Below are 23416 nucleotides of genomic sequence, written 5' to 3'. Positions count from 1 at the left end.
AACTACATTCAGAAATAAATGAGTGATTAAAGGAAAATAAATAGGATGAGTTTAGCATTTCCTTAAACATTTTCCATTTGCCCACCAATTTATATTATTTATTTGCCTATTTTCATCACATGTATAATTATTTATTTATGTATTTAAACAAGAATGCGTGTATTTATGCACACATTTATTTATTTATTTGTGTATTTATTTATTTATTGTTTTTGCAGGTTTCGTCCTCCATACCTTACATCTACATCCAGCAACTCTCCAAAGCCCTTAAAACTGTCTCATTGTGTCATTTGTACGATATTTTCCTGATTTTGTAACCTGCATTTGTACCTCAATTGTATTTACCCCTGGCATTGATTGTGTATGTTCTTAGCAATGCAATAAAAAAAAAAAAAAAACACGCTCAGTTCAGGCTTCAGAAACATCCGCACTAAACCCCGCCCATACCTACATAAGTAACTTATGATTGGCTCTCCAGAACCTCATCTCCAAGATACACCCAATGACCTCTAACGGGAAGTTACTAATCCTCCCTCAGTGTAATGCATATCTCTGGTAGGGTCGATGAACTGTGAACGATGAAATGTATTATACTCCTTCTTATTCTTGCTAAAATATTTTGAAACCCCAAAATGCTACAGGAGGTTTAATATAAAATATGCAGAGGCGTTACAGGAAGGTCACGTTTTTTTCCCCATGCCGTGTTTGCAGTTTCACTTGATTGCGCATCGTTCTGAGGCTTTGATTGGTTGAACGTTGAGATGGGGAGGTCGGAACGTCATTCATTACGGACTCAGATGAGAAGGAGGGTCTTTTTGACAGTACGCTTTATATAAAATATGCAGAGGCGTTACAGGAAGGTCACGTTTTTTTCCCCATGCCGTGTTTGCAGTTTCACTTGATTGCGCATCGTTCTGAGGCTTTGATTGGTTGAACGTTGAGATGGGGAGGTCGGAACGTCATTCATTACGGACTCATATGAGAAGGAGGGTCTTTTTGACAGTACGCTTTACAGAGCTTAACAACCTTTTCGACCAGAGCGCAGAGCTCACCGTGCTGTCTTCAGCTGCTACCTTTTTAGTGTTTGTCTCTGTGAATATCTCAGATGGCTGCATACAAGCTGGTTCTCATTCGCCATGGCGAGAGCTGCTGGAACCAGGAGAATCGCTTTTGTGGCTGGTTCGACGCGGACCTGAGCGAGACAGGGGTTCACGAGGCAAAGAAAGGCGGTCAAGCTTTAAAAGGTTTGTATAGTATTATATTTTCCAGCATTGTGAATGAGCGTTGTAAATCTGCCGTCTTAAGTATATCAGAAGATTAGATCTAGATTCGTTTTTGAAAGAACATGTACATTATGTATAAATTGGGTATCACTTAGCCCGCTTTGTCTTATTAATGTTTGCATTAATATATGTGTTTTAAATGAGAAAAATCAAACCGGAAAATTCTAATGACTTTCAGAAGACTGTGCGCCATCCCCGGCACAGTCCCGCCTCCGACATGACGCGTGTACGCTCTGAACCAATAAGCTGGCGGTTTGCCTTTTACTGACGGAATGAGGGCGATTTATGTTCTAAATACAAAAATATTATCTACAATTAATATTATATAATTAAAAAAAAAAAAATTATTGTAATATTCATTTATATAGTTTTTAATTCCGTATTAGGGCTATGCTGTATTAAATGTTTATTAAATAATATTTTAATAAGAAAAATAAATGATGATCACAATATATTAAGTTGTATTATGTTGAATTCCGTGTTTCATATTCAGTCTATATTGTGTCTTTGCAGATGCAGGGTTTGAGTTTGACATTTGTTATACCTCGGTGCTGAAGAGGGCCATCCGGACATTATGGATTGTTTTGGACAGTATTGATCAGATGTGGCTGCCTGTGCACAGGACCTGGCACCTGAACGAACGCCATTATGGTGGTCTGACTGGGTTAAACAAGGCCGAGACTGCGGCCAAGCACGGTGAAGCCCAGGTTAAGATTTGGAGGCGCTCCTATGACATCCCTCCACCAACTATGGATGCAGATCATGACTTTTACAGCATCATCAGTAAGGTGGGGTCTTCAGCATCTTTTATTCATTATGGTACTTTAAGCACCTAATCTGTTGCATTCATATGTATATTTTAGATGTATGTCATTAAAATTAGTCACTTCCCTCAGATTCCATAGATTACTCAAAATACAGTATATAAGAAACAATAACTTGTAAGTGTATAAATGCACATGGTGTCTGATAGCTGCTACTCTAGAGGGTGTGTTCAGTTTTGAGCTTTCTGAATGGATGATATTGCCCAGTGACAGCATGCCTATCAACTTTTTTTATTATCTGCATTCTTGCATCCCGTACAACGAAAATCACAGTTCATAAGTCTTTATAACATGCATTATCCCAACTCGTAACTGAAAACTTGATTTTCAAACTCACATGTTGCAATTTGTCATGTTGATGTTACACATTGAAATTGACGTCCCTAGTAGTTAATCAGTGCAAAGAGTCAGAAATCAAAGGTCAAACCTTATTTGTATAGGAAACTGCTTACAAATGTTGATAACATTCAAGCACTCTGGTTTTCCTATGACCTAGAACAAACAAACAAGTCAAGAATTTCTATTAGCCTAAAAGAGCAGCACTATTACATAGTGATGTTTGATTAATGCACCAATTTTATATCTTGCGGGATGTCTTGTCTTCCTATAGGACAGACGTTATGCTGATTTGACCGAGGACCAGCTGCCTTCTTGTGAGAGTCTGAAGGACACAATTGCACGGGCTCTACCTTTCTGGAATGAGGAGATTGTGCCTCAAATCAAGGAGGGAAAGAAAGTGTTGATTGCTGCTCATGGAAACAGTTTGAGAGGCATTGTGAAACACTTAGAAGGTAATTATCCCACAGTATTATTTCAATCTCTTATTGAAGGTGGGAAAGAGAGTGTTGATTGCTGCTCATGGAAACAGTTTGAGAGGCATTGTGAAACACTTAGAAGGTAATTATCCCACAGTATTATTTCAATCTCTTATTGAAGGTTCCCACCATCATTGAAATACTTGAAATATGATTGCCAGGTTTGGAAAAGTCATGGAAATTAATAAGATCTTATATATATATATATATATATATATATAGTTTTTAATCAGTGAGAAATTGCTCTTTTTTTTTTTGAGCTTCTCTCCATAAAATGATTTAAAGTTGGTATGAAGTCAAAAGTTGCTAGTTACCAAGGCATTTCTCATTTTCATATAATTAAACTTGATGTACTAGAGTAACTAAAATTAAAACTGAATAAATGAATAACTATTTAGACATTGAAATAAAATTAATACAAAAGCCAAAAACACAAAAGTTAGTTACTCAAACTTTAAAATTAAAATGGATCATATAAAAATAAAAATGGCTTGTGGGGTCACCACAAATGATTTAATTTCATTTCTTTAATAGTCTCATAGTTTGTTTCCTCACTCACAGGTATGTCTGAGGAGGCCATCATGGAGCTGAATCTGCCCACAGGTATCCCTATTCTTTACGAGCTGGACAAGAACCTGAAGCCCATCAAGCCTATGCAGTTCCTCGGAGACGAGGAAACTGTTCGCAAAGCCATGGAGGCTGTGGCAGCACAGGGGAAAGCCAAGAAATAGAGTATATACTTTTTAATTATACATCAGCACTGAATTACTTTAAACAAGACTCCCATATTTAACATCAACGAGACAGAGCTCTATAGAAGAAGTATATACAAGTAAAAAAAAGTATAGGACCTATATGTAACCAATTTGAAATATTAGAATTTTGGAATTGTTGTGAGTATTTATTAGTTAAACAGTTTACAGGGACCACACATTTTTGTTTGGATTTGTTTTTATGCAATTCATTCCAGAATTTACTTTGTCTCCACTTTTTGAAGAATGTTTGGTCAAGTGTTGTCAGTGTGGCATCTTCAAGTACATTTCCTTTCACATTAAACCAGTGTTGAGTCTGTCTGTTGGCCCGTGTGACCATGTTTAATAAATTGTAGAGATATAGGGTAGTACATGTAAACTTATGTCAATTCTTGTCTTGTTGATGATGGTTTTGCTGGGCTTTATTGCAGATTGAACATTGACTTTAACTAACAAATCTGTTGTTTCACCAAACTCCTGTTTCAGTGCTTGTGCACTTGCTGTTTTAACATTAGTTGCTTACACCAAGCACAATTTAGGATCCCATAGTCAATCCTTCTGGCCTAAAAGAAATGAGCATCCATTATCTTATGTTAACTTGCACCATAATAGCACAGGCACATTAATACTTATAATTAAAATTTGAATGTCACTTTTTTGAATGTCAATGATACAACATGTCTCTTCAGGCCTTGTTCCACATCCTTCAAATATCTGATTTGAAAGACATTATTCTGCTCCACAAACTTCTCAAACAGATGAAGGCCACCTCCTACTCCAAAATAGTGAGATTTGGTTGCCAAATAAACAATACCATTCTCATCAAGCAGGTCACAAAACACATTATGAAGTGAAGAGTAGTAGTCTGTGTTGTATATGGTTTCTGATGTAAAGATAATGTCATATTTCAGCAATGGGGTTTTATTTTGCATAAGTCTGAGAAAAGAATTCCAGTCGCCTGAGAAGAAACCACAACGATCTAGTAACTTCTCTGATGCATTCAGGGGGGCTTTTCTCTTAGACGGTGGGCTGCTATGTTTATCTTTGTTCTCATCATCTTCTTCACAATTGAGAAAGACATTTGGCACTGTTAACTGCTCTATCACAGTGCTGTTATAATCCTGGAAGTCAACTTTGGTGGCTCCTCTCTTCAATGCAAGTATGCCAAGTAGACCTGCTCCACAGCCCAAGTCTAACACTCTTTTCCCAGCGAAGGTCTCTCCTGCATCATCAATGTACTCAAGAAGGTCATAAGTGCATTCCCATATCTTAAGTCCACCCTCATAGACTCCAGAGATGAGGTCAGAGTTTTGAGTCAGTGTTTTGGCCAGTATCTCCTCACTGTCCTCTCGTTCAGGAGCAGTCTTCTCAAACACTGATTCGTTGAGACAGAGAAGGGGAGGCAGAGCACCTATGGTGATGGTTTCAGGCACCCAGTTCTCAATGTGGGACAGAGGATCCAACAAAAGTTGGTGCTCTACAGCATCCTTAATCTTCTTTGAGACGGTTGCACTGGCTTCCTATGAAAAAAACACAATGTGCATTTGATCTTAACAGATGCAATCAAATCTTACTGTACACCCACATATTGCTGATTCACGCTTTCACATTAATTGTTAAAATTGAATATCATTTAGTCCTAGAATTTAAAGTGTGCTGTACATTTCAAGCATTTAGATCTTAAAGTCTGCTGTCTTCCAGCATTAGCAGAGATATAGCCGGTTTTAACAAGCTAATGATAAATTCCCTTACCGAGCACTTAAGATCCACACATTTTGCTTTGTCGTCTTTGTTTTCTTTATCGTTTGTTTCTTCTGTCCGTAAAGGAATATCGTAGTTGAAACTGAATGCCATGTCTTGCACTATTTCGACCCACGTACTGCCTTAGCACGTGTGAACATCTACTTTCGTTGTCCGAGTCCTGAACTAATTGTTCTTTTGAGTCGGATATTTTCAATGCATTGGTTGAACAGGTTCAGAAATAGTTCCGAGTCATTTAAACAGCTTCTTATAAAAACACATTTTCAGCCAACAGATGTAAATTATATATTTTCAACAGATGAAAAAATTAGCAATGTAAACGTAAATTATAATTGTGTTTTAAATAGGGTTAAATCCTTTTTATGGACTGGTTATTCATGACTGCAACAAACTGGGAGACATTCAAATTTCACTACATTGTAATAGTACAACGTTATAGAAAAGAGCACATAATAAACCCGTAAACACGTAATATGCCTTTATTGGGCCGTTCTAAAGCAGATTTGAGCAAAGCCACTTGATGGCTATAATTAATAAGACGATCTCTGATTTTAGAGCCCACGCTCGGATGTAAAAGAATCACTGAATTGTTTCTTGAGCCGTTCCTTTGAAAGGAGGTGTTCGAAAGAACCGATTCGCGAAAAAGACTTTGACATGAATCAAACTACAATTCCCACCATTCTCTGCTGCCGTTTGTCTTAAATCTTATAAAAATCGAACTGAAGTACGATTATTTAATTAAATACCACACAATTTAACGTAATTTTTATAATTAATAATACAAAAATATACATTATAAAAATATTCCTAGATACTATGTCTGCTTTCCACGCCTTAAACTCCAATTCCCAGAATTCCCAGCATGACAGCTCACACAGACATGCCCTGCGTTCCATTCGGAAGGGCTCATCCCTATGCCCTAATCCCTTCAAAGGGTTTACCCTCCGGAGTGAGAGCTTCGAAGGGTTGAAGGGTGTAGGAGACCAAACAACTGTTTCTTGAAGTGCCCTTCTGCGTCATCATCATGTGCCCACACGGAGGCGCCGTCATCATGCAATGAATCTGCGTAAAGGATCATGGGAGGCCGAAGTGTGCATCAGTTGTACCCTTCGAAATCCTACATTCCGTAGGGCCCTTTGAAGTGGCCAGTTTTGAGCACTTCGGTTTGGAACGACCCTTCAATATGCCGGCCTTTATTGTTTTCACTCCGAAGTGCCCTTCGGAGGGCGATATATCTCGTTTGGAACGCACAGCTCAAAGGGATAGAAACTAACGTTACTGCTTCTATTTATTTGTCTTCGTCTGTCCCGAAATAAAAACATTCAGCGGCATCATGAGTTGATTTTATCGCAGTTTTAGGAGAAGATCTTGGGCAGGTAAGGATTGTACAAATCTTTGCCATGCTGTGTTCTTTAATGTTTAGCTCTTGCTGTTTGATTCAGTCAGGTCGAGGTATTAAACAAAACTGTAAACCCTTGTTCGTTGTGTATGGTGTCTGTTAGATAGATTATAGATAGTATATTTATATAGTATACATTTTTTAGATATTTTATTTGTGTTTTGACCAGTGTACTAACAATATCTGTGCGTGTTTTCCTGTTAATGATATTTTTAAAGTCACAGGCTCACAATCTGTCCCTGAGATTATAGTCTGTTTGTGACATGGGGGGATGGTGTATGATGTTGACCATTTTTTACACAAATCTCACAGTATCTATTGTCCACTATAACTATTACATCTCTTTCTGCTTATGTCTGTCACAATTACAATGTTATATCATATGGGTGGTGTTCCCTTCACATTCACTAGTGTGATCGGAATGTAGACTGTCCAGATCCATAGTTCATATGTCTGAATTTTACAATGTCTGGTCATGCAGTGCATGCTAACATGAATTTTTTTTTAATTCTAACTTGAAGACACACTTAAATGATTAATAAATCGAAGCTGGCCTGCCATTTTGCCTCACCTTTGTAATGAAATAACAAAGTTGCTCTTCATCATCACAGGTCCTTGTTTATGCATATTTTAATCCAAATTCACATCCAGCGACTCTTTATGGGTTGGTTTGAAACCCTTCTAGTAAGATTAATGGTTTGATTGCAACTACAAATCCATGGAAAGACGCATTAATCACTAGCCTAGCCATCCCTGTGGTTTTTTTGTAAACTTAAAAGGGACATGGTGTTTTAGGTGCATTGATATCAGTGCAATCATGTAAAGTATGCTGCTTTCTAAAGACTGAACAAAAAAGAGGTCATCAACCTTTTGTGGTAGATAATCCAGGGGTATCAGAAAACTAAACCATTGCTTGCATTATTGGTTTGGATCAATCCACACCAACTGTGCTTAGGTGGATACTTGGTTAATCTAATTGGTTTACAGGTTCGGCACGAGGGCAATTGTCAGTGAGCAAATTGTAGGCCGTAGGCAGAGGAACTTGCTTGTGCCGATATTCAGGATGTTCAAACAGATTATTAAAAGATCAGATCTTGTCTTTACAGGGCCTAAACATGCGTCCCTGCTCTACTGTCATGCACCTGCTGCTCCGATGCATGCGTGGGTGTGGCAGGCACAGTCGCAGTCGCATGCCCAGAAGACTAAGGCAGCCTGTGAGCTACATCAAACTGATCTTCAAATCCCTTTATTTTAACTCACTCACTAACTCTGAAGTGGTGCTGGACTGCATCCTTGAACCAGTGTTTTGGATGGTGGAGGTTGTCACACGCTGGTTTGGAATGGTAAATCCATTCATTTCTCATGATTACAATCATGTTATTTTGTTACATTGTCTGTTTCTCTTACACCCTGTGTTTTTTTCCTTTTCTCTTCAGGTTTTTGTGTTTTTAGTAGTAGCTCTTACCAGTTCTGTGGTTTTCATCGCTTACTTCTGCCTTCTACCGTTGGTCCTCCAAACATACTCTCCTGTTTGGATGATGTGGCACATTGGTTACGGACATTGGAACTTGGTCATGATAGTCTTCCATTACTACAAGGCCACAAAAACCACCCCTGGATACCCTCCAAAGGTTCGGCACCCTTAAAGATGCCACAATCCAGTAGAGCAGATGTGTGTGTTCAGTGTTATTCATGACATGACAGCTGATCTTTCTTTTTTCCCGTTGATTTTCAGATGAAAAATGATGTCCCGTTTGTGTCGTTCTGTAAAAAGTGTGTCATTCCTAAACCAGCGCGAAGTCACCACTGTGGCATCTGTAAAACGTAAGAGAGACCGTTTTCTCTGTCCAAACAGGTTTATAAAATCTAACTGGTGACCCGGTGTCAGCTGCATTGTATACCATTATTGTAAGAAACTCCCATGTATAAACATCCCTATATCTTTCTCTACAGCTGTATTCTAAAAATGGATCATCATTGCCGTATCCTTTTTAAATCACAATAATCCAGACATTTTGTAAAAAGTGCACCCATTTGGTCTTATTTTACTCTAAAATTCTTATTTACTTGCTGTTTTTACACAGTTAAACATTCAGTTTAAAGGAATAGTTCACCAAAAATTACAATTCTGTCATTTATTTACACTCATGTTGTTGCAAACTTGTATATGCACAAGTTGTATTGCATTCATTCACTAGAATTACATGGAAAAGATAGACGAGAACAGTTTTTATAAAAGAGTTCAACAGTTTTAATGACAACTTATAGAGCTTTAAAGACAGCCTTCTGTGAGCTATGAGAATGTTAATTTATGGCATATGCTTTTGTTTAAAGCCATCAGCTCACATTATTTCAACTTATTTTTTAAGCAATTATGTTTACTAACAGAATTCCTTGTGAAAAACTACTTTACCCTTGATTCTGAAGAAAAATCCCTATTAATCAGAGAAACTAAACAGATTGCCCCAAAATAACACTTTAGCCCCCCCCCCGCCCCCCACTCCCATGTAGCACTGCAAATAACATATTTGAGCAAATCTCCCTACAATCTCAAACTACTTAAATATTTGTAATGTATTCATTTTGCAATAAACATTTAATATATTTCAACATCTTTAAATCAGTAGTTTTATAATAATCACTTGTTTTTTATTTTATTTTGATTATCGTTAGCAATGCTTCATGGAATTTTAGTTCATTCCCATAATAAAACCATTAAAGGGATATTTCACCCCCAAAATTGTAACATTTCTCTCTTCTGTTGAACATAAAAGAATGGAAAAAAATACTATGGAAGTCACTTGAGACCAGAAACTGGTTACCACATTCTTTAAAATAACTTTTTTTATGTTTAACAGAACTATCCCTTTTTTTTGTCCGATTTTCAAATACTTTTTTGCTTCAAATTAAAATGAGTAATTTTGTGAACCACCTTGTTGCTGGTTGGTTTGGTTCATGGCTTATAACTTTGTAACAAAGACTTTATAAAAATTCCTATCTGAAAAAAACTGAAAAGGCAGGCATTGTTGCTCTCCAGTTTCCCTTTTGCATTCCACAGGGAAAAAACGTAGTAAATGTTTAGAATGACACACATGTGAGTAAGTAACATTTACATTTTACAGATTTACATTTAAATTGAATTTATATAGAATTTAAATTAAAATTGGTGAGTTGTTCCTTTAACAGCCCAGATCCATTTCATATATTTCCACTTCTGTGTAGTTAAGTCCTTAATTATTTATATTCAGCTTGGCTTAACAACTGTGTTGGTCATTACAATCATCGTTACTTCTTCTCCTTTTGTCTCTATTTGACTTTGGGCTGCATGTATTGTAGCATCAGCGGTCGCAATCTGTTTATCGATGCATACAATGCCATAGATGTAAGGCTTTGTTTTTTAATACATTTGTTGTTTTGTCTTTGCTCTTTTCCATTTAGTAAAACTCAGTCTTGGTATGATAACATTTTGAATCTTTCACTTGCTCAAAGCTTGGAAAGCTTTTTTTCCCCTTTACTTATTCTAATGAATAAGGTGTTTTGTGTCCCTCTTAAGATAGTGTTTAACGCCTCTCTTTCTGAATGGTTGTGTCTCTCCTTTTCTCTTTCTGTTCTCAATGTCTGGTAGTGGGCATGTCTTAACTGCCAGCTGTCTCTCTGCCATTCCATAGCAATTCAGACACTTGGAAGCGGAGAAACGGGGTGTCCCGGTGACAGGGATTGGGTTGCTCATCGGCGTTGTACCATCAGAAGGTGTGGCTGGGAAGCTAGTGCAGGTGCCTCAAGTAATTTTTCCTGCTGTTGATTTGGCTTTAGAGCTGGAATTGGTTGTTTTTTGTTGCACAGTTCATTATTTAACACTTAAACAAACAGCATGCTATGAAACACCAACAAATTATTTTTGACCTTCCTTATCCCAATGCTAACAGTGTGCATTTAAATAAGTATTACTTACTGACTTTTGTCGCAATTGGATAAGGGGGATTCACTGGTGAACTTTAGAATTTTTTAAGCTCTGCTTGGTTCGATCTGGCACGCTAGAATTTCCATTTGGAGCAATGAATCAGAAAAGTGTGCATATGTAGTTTTCAGTTTGATGATTAGAAGAAATGTTTCATCAGCACCAAATCAGCATATTCGAATGATTTCTGAAAGATCATGCGTCACTCGAGTAATGGCTGCTGAAAATTCAGCTTTGCCATCACAGGAATAAATTTCAGTTTGAAATATATTAAAATAGAAAACAGTTGTTGTAAATAGTAATAAATTATTTCACACTATTACTGTTTTTACTGTATTTTAATTGAATAATTGCTGCCTTGGTGAGCATAAGAGACTAATTAAAAAAAAAAAAGCATTAAAATCTCACCAACCCCAAATATTTGAACATAAGTATATATGCATAATTAACATAGTTGCACTCTTATCATATTTTAAATATTTCTATTTACAAAATTATATCTGTAAGTATATTACTATATGTTATGAATAAAATCATATTTATTATTATATGATTTATATTTTGAATAATATAAAATGTTTTTGTTTTTCTGATGCTTCAACGGACACAGGAGGTTTCGCAACCTCCATACACCTACAGAGACAGAATGTTTCACAAGAGTGTTATCTACATGTGGGTCCTCACAAGGTATGCCTATTCTTTCACCACGGCCCCAATACTGGTTTTACTATTTTTATAGACTCACATTTTTTGTTATGTTTGCTGGTTTTTCCATCAGCACAGTGGCAGTCGCCCTAGGGGCTCTCACACTGTGGCATGCTGTACTTATCACCCGTGGAGAAACCAGTATTGAACGCCATATAAACAACAAAGAGGCCAAACGTTGGGCGAGACATGGAAAGGTAAGGGTGTATTCAGGCCATTCAGAATCAAAATCTTGACTTTTCTAACTGTTTAAACAGGGCAGGGAGATTGGGATTTATTTTCTTTCTATTATGTGATCTCTGATAGCTATGTCAAATTTTTTTATTGTTTTTGATCTATGATTTACCTTTTCCCTCTTTTTAAAGGTCTATCGGAATCCTTTCAGTTATGGTAAACTAAACAACTGGAAGGTGTTTTTTGGTGTAGAAAAGAGAAGGTAAAATTACACATTTTACATGCTCTTTGTCATATTCTGCAGTCTGTAAGCTGTGATTTTAATGTAAATTATTATAATTGTCTTCACAGTCATTGGCTGACACGTGTTCTCCTACCCTCTGGACACACCGCATATGGTGATGGACTGACATGGGACATTTACCCTCTTAAAAAAGACATGATGCCAGTCTGAGACATTAAAGGGGTCATATGATGCGATTTCAAGTTTTCCTTTCTCTTTGGGGTGTTACAAGCTGATTGTGCATAGATAAGATCCCTGAAGTTGCAAAGACTAAAGTGATATTGACTAAAGACCAAAGAGATATACTTTATCAAAGTTAAGACTCTGCCACGCCCCCCTAAAACGGCTCGTTCTAACATTATTATTAGTTTAAGTATTTGATATTGACTGTTCAAATGCAGAGTTTTGCGCATCGTGTGTGTGTGTGTGTGCGCGCGAGCGAGAGAGAGAGAGAGAGAAAGAGAGCAAGAGAGCGAGAGAGAGAAAGAGAGAGAGCGCGAGCGAGAGAGAGAGAGAGAATAGAGGACCTACAATAATGTACAGTATTTGAAAAATAATGTGTTTTTTGAACATTAAAGCATGTCAACATATTCTGTTACACCAAATACACAAAATAATGATCTTTAAAAAAGCATCATATGACCCCTTTAAAGACTTGACTGTCTTAGTTGGCGATGACCAACATGCTCATAAGGGTGAGTCCCACCCACTGTGCCATGGCTGAATGCAGAACCAGAGCCCTGGGAACATGGGAGTCTGCAGAGTCCAGATTTAGACAGCGATCTCACTGGATGACTTTTGCTCTTTCTGGCCAAATGAAAGGGCTGTTCTCCAAAAAACACCATGCATATTTTGGATATTTCTATCAATATTTTGTAAGGAAATCCACGACAGTTGTCTAAGCGATACTGTGCTTAAAGGGATAGTTCACCCAAAAATAAAAATACTCATCATTTTCTCACCCTCAAGTAGTTCCAAACCTGTATGAGTTTCTTTCTTCTGCTGTGCACAAAACAAGATATTTTGAAGAATGTTGGTAACCAAACAGTTATGACGGTAGCCATTGACTTCCTTAGTATGGGGAAAAAAATCTCATACAGGTTTGGAACAAGTGTGAGCAAGGGTGAGTAAATGATGACAGATTTTTTTTTTGTTGGGTGAACTATCCCTTTAAAGCAGGGTTTGTAGCCAGGTAGGGCTTAATGTTTGACTATATAAATATTATTTTTAACTCATTATTTATGTCACTTACAGTATTATTATTTAAATGCACTGAAATCCAATACTTAATTTCCAAAGTCAAACACATCTGAAGAAACTTGCCTAGAATTTTATTTCGTATAAAATAAATGTTTTTTTACAGCATTTCTTGTTTCATCATTTTACAGTTTATATATATATATATATATATATATATATATAAAATTATTATTATTCTATTATTTTTTTTACATTTATAAATGCATCACTGTGCATTAAATATATTACTGCCTTTAGATGGCAGTGTACCATAATGTCACCATTTCATATTGTTTTTTGTACCAGGTCAGTGGTGAATAATAACAAGTAATTACACTTTTGTTGTTGTAACAGTAACTGTAGTAGTGTTTGGGGAAAAAACAAATTATAATATATATATATACATTTTTATTCAATATAATTTTTTAATGTATATTTGAGATTTTGATTAATATCTAATATGTATAAAATATTTATTAAACCATAAGGTATAAGTAGATACATTTAACATTACTTGTGTGTTTCTTGCACCTTTGGCTAAATAAGTTACATGGTTTCATATAATGGTAAATCATAAACATTTATGATAAATATTATTTGATCTTTAAACCAACTCGGGTGAACAGGTTCATGTAGGAGGAGATGTGAATATCTGGAATTAAAATAGTTTCGTATAGCGGTAAACCCTTTAATTGAAATAAATTAGATAATGTACTAGATAATGAATAAGCTTAATGTAAGCTTAATGTAATGTATAGATACTGCATACTGTATATGTAGGCATATAACCATTAGAGACAACTGAAGTTCTTGTCAAGGCGTGCTCACGTCACGCTCGAAAATTTGCTAAACAGCGCCCTCTAGTAACTAAATTCAACAGCGCCTGGCGCTTTCCTGAAGATTAATACAAATAAACAATTGATTGAATAATAATTAACGATGACTTAAAATAGTATAAAGTGCAAGTACATACAATAATAATAAAAAAAACCGTGTGATGTGTAAACTGGTGGTAAACCTGTCATTCCCAACACAATTCTGATGGAATTATCTGCTGTATTTCTCACTCCACACTCAAATCTATTTTGCATTTTTTATTTTATATACAGCGCAGATTCTGACATGGCTTGAGTAGTTCAATTAATACACCAAACGGCAACTAATAAACATGAATTTAGTACGATACTGAACTCGAAGGTGAAACAAACTCTTTAAAGTTAAATGTAAATGACGACGGGGCAGATGAAAACAAAATGTTGGAAATAAGGAAATAAACAGAATTACGGTAATGTGCACGTGCGCCCTCTAGTCGCAGATTTCAATAGTTCACCGATTTCATCGTTTACAGCTCTACACTGATTTATTCTTCTTTAGGGATTTGAGCGTCGACTACGTTGGGAAGTATGCATGTGTTTAACTCTGATGATAATTAAATATCAAGATTAGATTTTTATTAACTGTCCATTGACTGCATTAGTGTAATAACTTTGTCTTCCTGGAAGGTTTCTGATCCGCTTAAGTAAAATGTCGACTCGGCGGAATACAACGGGTTTCTGTGTCCCGTCGGACAACAATGCATTTGATAACCTCAACTAAATAACAGTAAACTAGACACGAGCTTTTTTCTGCAAAAACAAAATGTCATTTGTTAACGTCATTGACTAGAACTTTTTTACATTTTGGATCCTGTAGAAATGCATTTATTCGATCATCCATGCATCCGAGGCTTGGTCCTGATGTGGTTTTGAGTGATGGGAAGTTGTTTTGGAGTGAATCGTCAAAGGTCTCACCTGACCTCCAGGAATGCATCCAGATACAGCACCAAACGAGGAGGTAAGCCTTGATTTGTCAAGGAATCCTGTTTGCTTGAAGGTGTTCCTTGAATGAGAAAACTTGTTTGTCCTATAGAAAATGTATTTATTTTTTATTTATTTATTTTTGGTATTTCTTATATTTAGATATTTTCTGATATGTTAGAGAATGTATCTCTGTAAAAAGGCAAGATCTGGGTAACTTTTCTATTTTAATAAGGGGTTAAATATACCATACATGGAACCCATTGTGCAAGAGACCTAAATCAACCCTAAAACTAGATCCTAAAACTTCAAAGGAATCTATGGAATTTCTTGTGCTATAAATTAATATTCTAAATTATTATTTGAAAAATATTTAGTTTCCATTAAATTACATTTTATGGTACTGTTCTGTTAAATTGTTCATTTATTTACTAATTTGTTTATTTTAATCTATTTATTTTAAAGTTTATTTATTTGTTTTAATATTATTTTATTGTTATTTATTTTTTATTTTATCTAAACTTTTCCATGCACTCCCTTGTGGCCCCTTGGGGGTCCCTGGACACCATATTGAAAACCCCTGCCTTAGATTACCAAAATCATATTAAAAACCTCTAGACACTATTTCAAAATGGGCAGTTAGGGTAAATGTTCTTTCTTTTACAAGGGCAGAACTTACACTATGGAACCCTTAATTTCCTGCAGGATCTCTAAAGACTGTTATTGGTTTCATGAGTAAGAAAGAAAGACTGCTTGAGTTTTCCTTTAATTACTTAATTTTAATGGCACCGCGCATAGAAGATTTGACATATGGGACATTATATACATTTCTGAGCTAATTTTGGATTTCTTGTCTGCTTAAATGTTAAAATGTTCTTCCTTTACCTGGAACATTTTAGATTAGATGTATTTGTGGAATTGCTAGGGTGCACCTGCTCTGGACAATCCTGGGCTTTACAGTTTATTACTGACTCTCTGTCCTGGTCTAAAATAGGGCCAACTGGATTAAGTTTGTTGTGAAAAGTACTCATACATCAAAACCCAAGCTAGGGCTTGTAAAGGCAAGGACTTTTTCTTGCTGCTAGAAGCTATCTTGGTGATCTGCGCTGTATTTCTCACTCCACACTCAAATCTATTTTGCATTTTTTATTTTATATACAGCGCAGATTCTGACATGGCTTGAGTAGTTCAATTAATACACCAAACGGCAACTAATAAACATGAATTTAGTACGATACTGAACTCGAAGGTGAAACAAACTCTTTAAAGTTAAATGTAAATGACGACGGGGCAGATGAAAACAAAATGTTGGAAATAAGGAAATAAACAGAATTACGGTAATGTGCACGTGCGCCCTCTAGTCGCAGATTTCAATAGTTCACCGATTTCATCGTTTACAGCTCTACACTGATTTATTCTTCTTTAGGGATTTGAGCGTCGACTACGTTGGGAAGTATGCATGTGTTTAACTCTGATGATAATTAAATATCAAGATTAGATTTTTATTAACTGTCCATTGACTGCATTAGTGTAATAACTTTGTCTTCCTGGAAGGTTTCTGATCCGCTTAAGTAAAATGTCGACTCGGCGGAATACAACGGGTTTCTGTGTCCCGTCGGACAACAATGCATTTGATAACCTCAACTAAATAACAGTAAACTAGACACGAGCTTTTTTCTGCAAAAACAAAATGTCATTTGTTAACGTCATTGACTAGAACTTTTTTACATTTTGGATCCTGTAGAAATGCATTTATTCGATCATCCATGCATCCGAGGCTTGGTCCTGATGTGGTTTTGAGTGATGGGAAGTTGTTTTGGAGTGAATCGTCAAAGGTCTCACCTGACCTCCAGGAATGCATCCAGATACAGCACCAAACGAGGAGGTAAGCCTTGATTTGTCAAGGAATCCTGTTTGCTTGAAGGTGTTCCTTGAATGAGAAAACTTGTTTGTCCTATAGAAAATGTATTTATTTTTTATTTATTTATTTTTGGTATTTCTTATATTTAGATATTTTCTGATATGTTAGAGAATGTATCTCTGTAAAAAGGCAAGATCTGGGTAACTTTTCTATTTTAATAAGGGGTTAAATATACCATACATGGAACCCATTGTGCAAGAGACCTAAATCAACCCTAAAACTAGATCCTAAAACTTCAAAGGAATCTATGGAATTTCTTGTGCTATAAATTAATATTCTAAATTATTATTTGAAAAATATTTAGTTTCCATTAAATTACATTTTATGGTACTGTTCTGTTAAATTGTTCATTTATTTACTAATTTGTTTATTTTAATCTATTTATTTTAAAGTTTATTTATTTGTTTTAATATTATTTTATTGTTATTTATTTTTTATTTTATCTAAACTTTTCCATGCACTCCCTTGTGGCCCCTTGGGGGTCCCTGGACACCATATTGAAAACCCCTGCCTTAGATTACCAAAATCATATTAAAAACCTCTAGACACTATTTCAAAATGGGCAGTTAGGGTAAATGTTCTTTCTTTTACAAGGGCAGAACTTACACTATGGAACCCTTAATTTCCTGCAGGATCTCTAAAGACTGTTATTGGTTTCATGAGTAAGAAAGAAAGACTGCTTGAGTTTTCCTTTAATTACTTAATTTTAATGGCACCGCGCATAGAAGATTTGACATATGGGACATTATATACATTTCTGAGCTAATTTTGGATTTCTTGTCTGCTTAAATGTTAAAATGTTCTTCCTTTACCTGGAACATTTTAGATTAGATGTATTTGTGGAATTGCTAGGGTGCACCTGCTCTGGACAATCCTGGGCTTTACAGTTTATTACTGACTCTCTGTCCTGGTCTAAAATAGGGCCAACTGGATTAAGTTTGTTGTGAAAAGTACTCATACATCAAAACCCAAGCTAGGGCTTGTAAAGGCAAGGACTTTTTCTTGCTGCTAGAAGCTATCTTGGTGATCTGCTTTGATTTATATTTGTTCAGTTGTTATTTTTAGATTCAGAAAACAGGTGATAGGCACTGGACTAAACTACTAGCTGAGTGTCAGAGTTTTTCTGTGACTTGACATCTTGTAGCACTGTGCATGTGGAGTTGATTTGTCCCTCAAACCCCTGCATGAAGTCGTAGGAGTGACTGTCCAGTAACTTTTCACTGATAAAAGGAATAAGTCACCGGTCAGACCATGGGAGTTGCAAACTCGAGAGACTATCAACCAACGATAACAGTTGTGCTGAAAAGTAAGTAGCTTACAGCACACAGTTACTAGCAGTGTGCAAGATAAGATTGTTTAGAGATACTACTAGAACTGCTGAAAGGTTGTTGATATACAGTAGCCTACTTATTTTTTAGTACAAGACCCTAAAGTTTGGCAGGTTTTTGGTCATGCAGCAGGTACTGTTTTGTTTGAAACCATTTCATACCTGTTCTGTCACACCAAAGTTCCCTGTCTCGATTCGTCCTGCCACTGGAAGCCAAATTAAATGAGCATTTTAATCTCCTGTATATAGAAATTAAAAAGGATTTGTAAGTCCGTAAGATGTCAGATGGACTGGCCGTGTTTAGTTTGCTGACTTAGCCTACAGAGTCAGTTTGATTTGTGTGAGTGTGGCATTCCAGTATTACTTTAAATGTGTGAAACATGCTGGTTTATTACAGTACATCATGGACTTGGACTGTATAATTTTTTTTATGGTCTTTGTTTATCAGAAAAATGCATAATGACAAGGTAAAATGTAGTTATTAAAGCTAAATGGTTTGATATTTGTTTATTTTTTCAAATTTAAATTGAAAGTGCTGAATGATGGAGTATGTTTGTTTTGTGGCATTCTGCTCTTGTAAACTCTCATCTAACTAGGAGTGATGCATGATGGGAAAGAGGCCACTAAATCCTGTTTTGCATCACCCGATTAAGGCTTTAATCTCAGACACTATAAATAATTTGTTTTTGTTTTTTTCCCAGTCTGTCGCAGTGACCTCTGCAGGTTTATTACAATTGTGATAAAGATTCAAAGCACCTACAGTTTCTTTTGAAATCTGTGCTGTAATTCTGTCACGTTTTGTTTGTATACAAATGATTCAGCCACTGATGGTCTGAGCCAATAGCCTTCAAAGGGATTTCCCTTTGGCCTGCATGAGCTCTTCGTCTTTAGTTGACATTGAGCTGAGCTGGCTTGACTGTTGGGATTTAGGTTGTGGTTTAGATGCTGATTTTTACTGCATTATTTCATTTGATCCATATAGCTTCATAGTCAGTAAAGATACATCGAAATGTATTTTAAAATATAATACCAAATACCTTAATTTTAAGTGTATCAAAATAAACTACAAAATACAGCAGCCACACCAAGTATCAAAATAAACTACTGTATTTTTGTATTTTAAAAATACTGCAAAATACTTTTACACGGGAGCATGAAATTTCTTAGCAAACCTTCCATCAGTTGGCCTATTTGATCAATCCCTTCACCATTACACTGACTCAGTTGATTAAGTAAACAGTGTTTGATAGCAACAGCTTTTCTCTGCCCGAGTCATTCAATAAATCTGACATATGCAACCAGTTAACAGATCAAATATTCACATATCCCTGTAAACTCCCAGATGAAGGTTAGTTTTAAAGTAACCAACAGTATAATTTTGAATTGCGAATGACTCATAATTGTATCCTAATTTAGTTACTTGGTGTTTGGTAAGGAAGGGCCTACTTTGCATCAGCAGCACTGACTCAATGACAAGTCATTCATAAGAAGACAACTGATGGCACCTGTATTCATAGCAAGTAGTTTCTAACTTAATCATTTGATTGTTAATCATAAATATAATAATATATTATGTGTCAGGCAGTCATTCATGCAATGGTATGCAAAATCATGATCCAACTAAACATCTTCTTCAATTAGGGTACAATATTCAGCAATCAAATGTTTATTTATCAATCACTGGACACCTATTTGGAAGTTTAAAACAAACATTTTAGCATTACAACAGTTATAAAATGATCAGTATGTTTTGATTTTAAATGTAGCCAGAAACGTAATCAGAAAGTAGCAACAGAACTTGTCAAGGAGTATTAACCCAACTCCAACCACTGAATCTATAGAAGTATAGAGGACACCTACACATATACACTTATAATAAGTGCAGTTGCACTAAACACATCACATTCTATTACTCATTCATCCATGCTTCCTTTTCCACTTCAGTGTTCCAATAATTCCTGCCCACTAAAAGCTGCATGGATATATTTGCTTACCCCGACAGGCCTATCTATGTAAACAATTTAGAAAAAGTTCAGTCGATTCACACTTTATATCATCACCACGATATGTATGTACCATAATTGGTTATTAGATTTAATACAATTCTGAATCCATTTAATTTTAAATATAGCATCAGATACTTCAAAGTCAATAGCATTTAAACCACCTTGATGAAATAAATTACCTAATATGTCTCTATTTAAATAATGTAGTCTGTTCTTCCAAATAAAGTTATACATTTTCTTATTTACTTGCCTAATAATTGACTTCGGAGTATCTAAAACCATTGCTGTATAAGATAATCTTGACAGTCCTTCAGCTTTTGACAGTAATATTCTACCATTCAAAGATAAATCTCTAATTAACCAAGAATTAAATTTCTTTTGTACTTTATCAATCAATGGAAGATAATTTAAATCAATTCTTTCCTTCTGATTTTTACAAATTTTGATTCCCAAATAAGAAACATGGGTTTTAACTGGAGATTGATTTCTCCTCGGAACGATGAGCTTTGTAAAAATCGACGCGTTTCAGAAAGGCGGGGCATAGAGGAGATACAATAATGTACATTATGTGGAAAACAGTGTGTTTTTTAACCTTAATACACATAACCACATTGCATTACACCAAATACACAACATAATGTTCTTATATCGTATCGACCGAAATTAAGAAATATATCGTGATATCAATTTTGGCCATATCGTCCAGCCCTACCTTATCTTATTCCAGAAAAGTCCCTCACCCAATGCTGAATGGAGCTGTACAGCTGCAGCTCACGTGCATGAATGTTGGGGTTGGGGCAACTTGGGGGGAGGGGGAGTGTCTGAACTAAATCAGCACCCTGATAAAGAGGTTGACTGGCGCAAAGTATTTTATGTATTTTGAAAATTTTGAAAATACAAAAATACTAATGTATTTAAATACAAATTACATTTTTGCCAAAGGCTTTAAAATACAAAATAGTATTTTGTATTTCAAATACATATTTTAAATACATGTATCTGAAAAACTGCCCATCCCTGTTCATAGTTCATTTAAAGGACAAGTAGTCATTAAATCGGCATTTATTGTGCAACTTTAAAGAGTTATGTGCTTATATGAAATCTTTGCTACACATCAAAGAGAAGCTTCTAGCATGGAAAATCTGATTCTTGGAAAGGTCCATTGAATCTCATTCAGGCAAAAACTGTGATGTCACATGCAATATTTGTTGTCCTAGTTCTTTAACAAGAGATCAGGACCCTTTTTGCGAAACAGGATTTTTACAAATGTGACCCTGGACCACAAAACCAGTCTTAAGTCGCTGGGGTATATTTGTAGCAATAGCCAAATATACATTGTATGGGTCAGAATTATTGAATTTTATTTTATGCCAAAAATCATTAGGATATTAAGCGAAGAGCATGTTCCATGAAGATATTTTGTAAATTTCCTACTGTAAATATATAAAACTTAATTTTTGATTAGTAATATGCATTGCTAAGAACTTAATTTGGACAACTTTAAAGGCGATTTTCTCAATATTTTGATTTTTTTTTGCACCCTCAGATTCCAGATTTTCAAATAGTTGTATCTCGGCCAAATATTGTCCTATCCTAACGAACCATCATACATCAATGGAAAGCTTATTAATTTCAGATTTTAAAAAATTGACCCTTATGACTGGTTTTGTGGTCCAGGGTCAGAAATGTCACCCGGATACATCGGTCTGACCACTTAATGCAACTCTAAATGATTCGGACATTGTTCAGGTTACATGTCTACCTTTATGCCTTTTTTTCTGTAGGACGCAATGAGCCCCTGAAGAAAGATAAGCCCAAGTGGAAAAGTGAATATCCTATGACAGAGGGCCAGCTGCGCAGTAAAAGAGATGAATTCTGGGACACGGCCCCAGCTTTTGACGGCCGTAAAGAGATCTGGGATGCACTAAAAGCTGCAGCTGTAGCGATTGAATGTAATGACCATGAGCTGGCACAGGCTATTGTAGATGGAGCCAGCATCACACTACCTCATGGTAAACATTTAAACAGCATTTTAATATACAGATCTAGTGAAAATGCAGTTTTGCATTTTGTGTAATACAACTTTTTTTCCTTACAAAATAATATTTTTATAATTCAATTTGTTTTAAAGGAATTAATAATTGTATTCAGCAAAAATGTAATAAAAATACATTATATGTAAAAATGTATTTTTCCTATTAATGCTGTTCATCACAGACTCCTGCTTTTTTCCCGGTTTCCAGAAAAACATTAACCATTTTTAACATTGATAATAATAAGAAAAGTGATTTGAGCATCAGATCAGCATGTTAAAATGATTTCTGAAGGATCATGTGACACTTAAGACTGGAGTAATGGCTGATTAAAATTGAGCTTTGCCATCATAGATATAAATTACATTTTAAAATAATTGAAGCTTTTGATTTGCTCTTTCAGGGTCCCTTATGGAGTGCTATGATGAACTGGGGAACCGCTATCAGCTCCCTGCATACTGCTTGGCTCCTCCAGTCAGCCTTGTGTCCGAGTGCAACGATCATAATGTGTCTGAACACTCTGAGCTACAGGAGAAGAAGGAGAAGGAGTTCCAACTGAAGGTGCGTCTCTCCACCGGAAAAGACCTTCGCCTCAGCGCCACGATGGCTGATTCCATCCGTCAGCTGAAGAAACAGCTTCAGATTCAGGAAGACATTGATGCCACCAACCAGCGCTGGTCTTTCTCTGGAAAGCTACTCACGGATAAAACACGTTTACAAGACACCAAGATCCAGAAGGACTTTGTAATACAGGTCAATGTTAATCAGCCCATTGTTCCCAACTAAACACAAAAAACTGTGAAGCGGGTCTCAGTGAACTCACACCATACGAATGCTTTATATGTTTCCATTATATAAAGCCACTGATTAAGTCTGAGTTTCAACACCTGTCCTTTCCAAATATGAAGCTCAAACATTTCTTACAGAAACATCTATTTTCTCAAAGCTACGAGGAGATGAAAAGGCCAAATATACATGCAAATGTAAGCATGTGTCAAATGTGTAAAAAATGATTTATTTAAGGATTTTATTTAAATATGATGTGATGAAAATGATTTAAAAAGCTATTTCAAAACATGTCAGTCTATGTATCAGTGCAGATACCAGTGCATGCTTTATTTTTAACACCATGTATTGCTC

General features: G+C 35.8%; 4 protein-coding genes across 8 annotated transcripts; 3 read left to right on the top strand and 1 right to left on the bottom strand.

The window, feature by feature from the left end:
- Nucleotides 1-962: 962 nt before the first annotated feature.
- Nucleotides 963-3868, top strand: LOC107673951 (phosphoglycerate mutase 1-like). Its single transcript, XM_016467800.1, has 4 exons — nt 963-1244; nt 1797-2071; nt 2718-2898; nt 3484-3868. Exons 1-4 carry the CDS (start codon nt 1106-1108, stop codon nt 3651-3653), a joined length of 765 nt encoding a protein of 254 aa, XP_016323286.1. The 5' UTR covers nt 963-1105; the 3' UTR covers nt 3654-3868.
- Nucleotides 3869-4128: 260 nt separating this feature from the next.
- Nucleotides 4129-5616, bottom strand: LOC107673950 (histidine protein methyltransferase 1 homolog). Its single transcript, XM_016467799.1, has 2 exons — nt 5427-5616; nt 4129-5194 (listed from the first exon to the last, which is right to left on the bottom strand). The coding sequence occupies exons 1-2, from the start codon at nt 5526-5528 to the stop codon at nt 4310-4312; spliced, it is 987 nt and encodes a 328-aa protein (XP_016323285.1). The 5' UTR covers nt 5529-5616; the 3' UTR covers nt 4129-4309.
- A 996-nt stretch (nt 5617-6612) lies between these two features.
- Nucleotides 6613-14930, top strand: LOC107673955 (probable palmitoyltransferase ZDHHC16). Of its 3 annotated transcripts, XR_001632454.1 has the most exons (13): nt 6613-6811; nt 7941-8177; nt 8271-8465; nt 8570-8658; nt 8788-8816; nt 10083-10216; nt 10503-10607; nt 11403-11479; nt 11571-11694; nt 11863-11933; nt 12023-12135; nt 12608-12649; nt 14886-14930. XR_001632454.1 is itself a non-coding variant. In XM_016467806.1 (12 exons), exons 2-11 carry the CDS (start codon nt 7950-7952, stop codon nt 12123-12125), a joined length of 1155 nt encoding a protein of 384 aa, XP_016323292.1. In that variant the 5' UTR covers nt 6613-6807; nt 7941-7949; the 3' UTR covers nt 12126-12135; nt 12608-12916. The 3 variants fall into 3 exon arrangements, 2 of the variants coding, with proteins under 2 accessions (XP_016323292.1, XP_016323290.1); XM_016467806.1 differs by lacking the exon at nt 14886-14930 and having other exon boundaries at nt 6613-6807; nt 12608-12916; XM_016467804.1 differs by lacking the exon at nt 14886-14930 and having other exon boundaries at nt 12608-12916.
- Nucleotides 14931-16357: 1427 nt separating this feature from the next.
- On the top strand, nt 16358-23416 carry LOC107673956 (ubiquitin domain-containing protein 1-like). 3 transcript variants are annotated; one of them, XM_016467807.1, is made up of 4 exons: nt 16358-16442; nt 16734-16874; nt 22028-22255; nt 22680-23416. In XM_016467807.1, the coding sequence occupies exons 2-4, from the start codon at nt 16793-16795 to the stop codon at nt 23060-23062; spliced, it is 693 nt and encodes a 230-aa protein (XP_016323293.1). In that variant the 5' UTR covers nt 16358-16442; nt 16734-16792; the 3' UTR covers nt 23063-23416. The 3 variants fall into 3 exon arrangements, with proteins under 3 accessions (XP_016323293.1, XP_016323294.1, XP_016323295.1); XM_016467808.1 differs by lacking the exon at nt 16358-16442 and having other exon boundaries at nt 16485-16874; XM_016467809.1 differs by lacking the exons at nt 16358-16442; nt 16734-16874 and adding an exon at nt 18002-18216.

Source organism: Sinocyclocheilus anshuiensis, unplaced genomic scaffold (assembly GCF_001515605.1).
Source record: "Sinocyclocheilus anshuiensis isolate Anshui unplaced genomic scaffold, SAMN03320099.WGS_v1.1 scaffold292, whole genome shotgun sequence".
NCBI lineage: Eukaryota > Metazoa > Chordata > Actinopteri > Cypriniformes > Cyprinidae > Sinocyclocheilus > Sinocyclocheilus anshuiensis.
The sequence above is the reverse complement of the archived record's forward strand: the minus strand, read 5'-3'. Positions and strand labels throughout refer to the sequence as shown.

Excerpts from the sequence above, each read along its gene's own strand:
- LOC107673951 (XM_016467800.1), top strand. The coding sequence starts at position 1,106 with ATGGCTGCATACAAGCTGGTTCTCATTCGCCATGGCGAGAGCTGCTGG. Across the intron at positions 1,245-1,796 it reads AGGCGGTCAAGCTTTAAAAG|ATGCAGGGTTTGAGTTTGAC; the intron begins GTTTGTATAGTA and ends GTGTCTTTGCAG. Across the intron at positions 2,899-3,483 it reads CATTGTGAAACACTTAGAAG|GTATGTCTGAGGAGGCCATC; the intron begins GTAATTATCCCA and ends CCTCACTCACAG.
- LOC107673950 (XM_016467799.1), bottom strand. The coding sequence starts at position 5,528 with ATGGCATTCAGTTTCAACTACGATATTCCTTTACGGACAGAAGAAACA. Across the intron at positions 5,195-5,426 it reads GTGTGGATCTTAAGTGCTCG|GAAGCCAGTGCAACCGTCTC; the intron begins GTAAGGGAATTT and ends TTTTTTTCATAG.
- LOC107673955 (XM_016467806.1), top strand. The coding sequence starts at position 7,950 with ATGCGTCCCTGCTCTACTGTCATGCACCTGCTGCTCCGATGCATGCGT. Across the intron at positions 8,178-8,270 it reads TCACACGCTGGTTTGGAATG|GTTTTTGTGTTTTTAGTAGT; the intron begins GTAAATCCATTC and ends TTTTCTCTTCAG. Across the intron at positions 8,817-10,082 it reads AAAAATGGATCATCATTGCC|CTTGGCTTAACAACTGTGTT; the intron begins GTATCCTTTTTA and ends ATTTATATTCAG.
- LOC107673956 (XM_016467807.1), top strand. The coding sequence starts at position 16,793 with ATGGGAAGTTGTTTTGGAGTGAATCGTCAAAGGTCTCACCTGACCTCC. Across the intron at positions 16,875-22,027 it reads ATACAGCACCAAACGAGGAG|GACGCAATGAGCCCCTGAAG; the intron begins GTAAGCCTTGAT and ends TTTTTTCTGTAG. Across the intron at positions 22,256-22,679 it reads CAGCATCACACTACCTCATG|GGTCCCTTATGGAGTGCTAT; the intron begins GTAAACATTTAA and ends TTGCTCTTTCAG.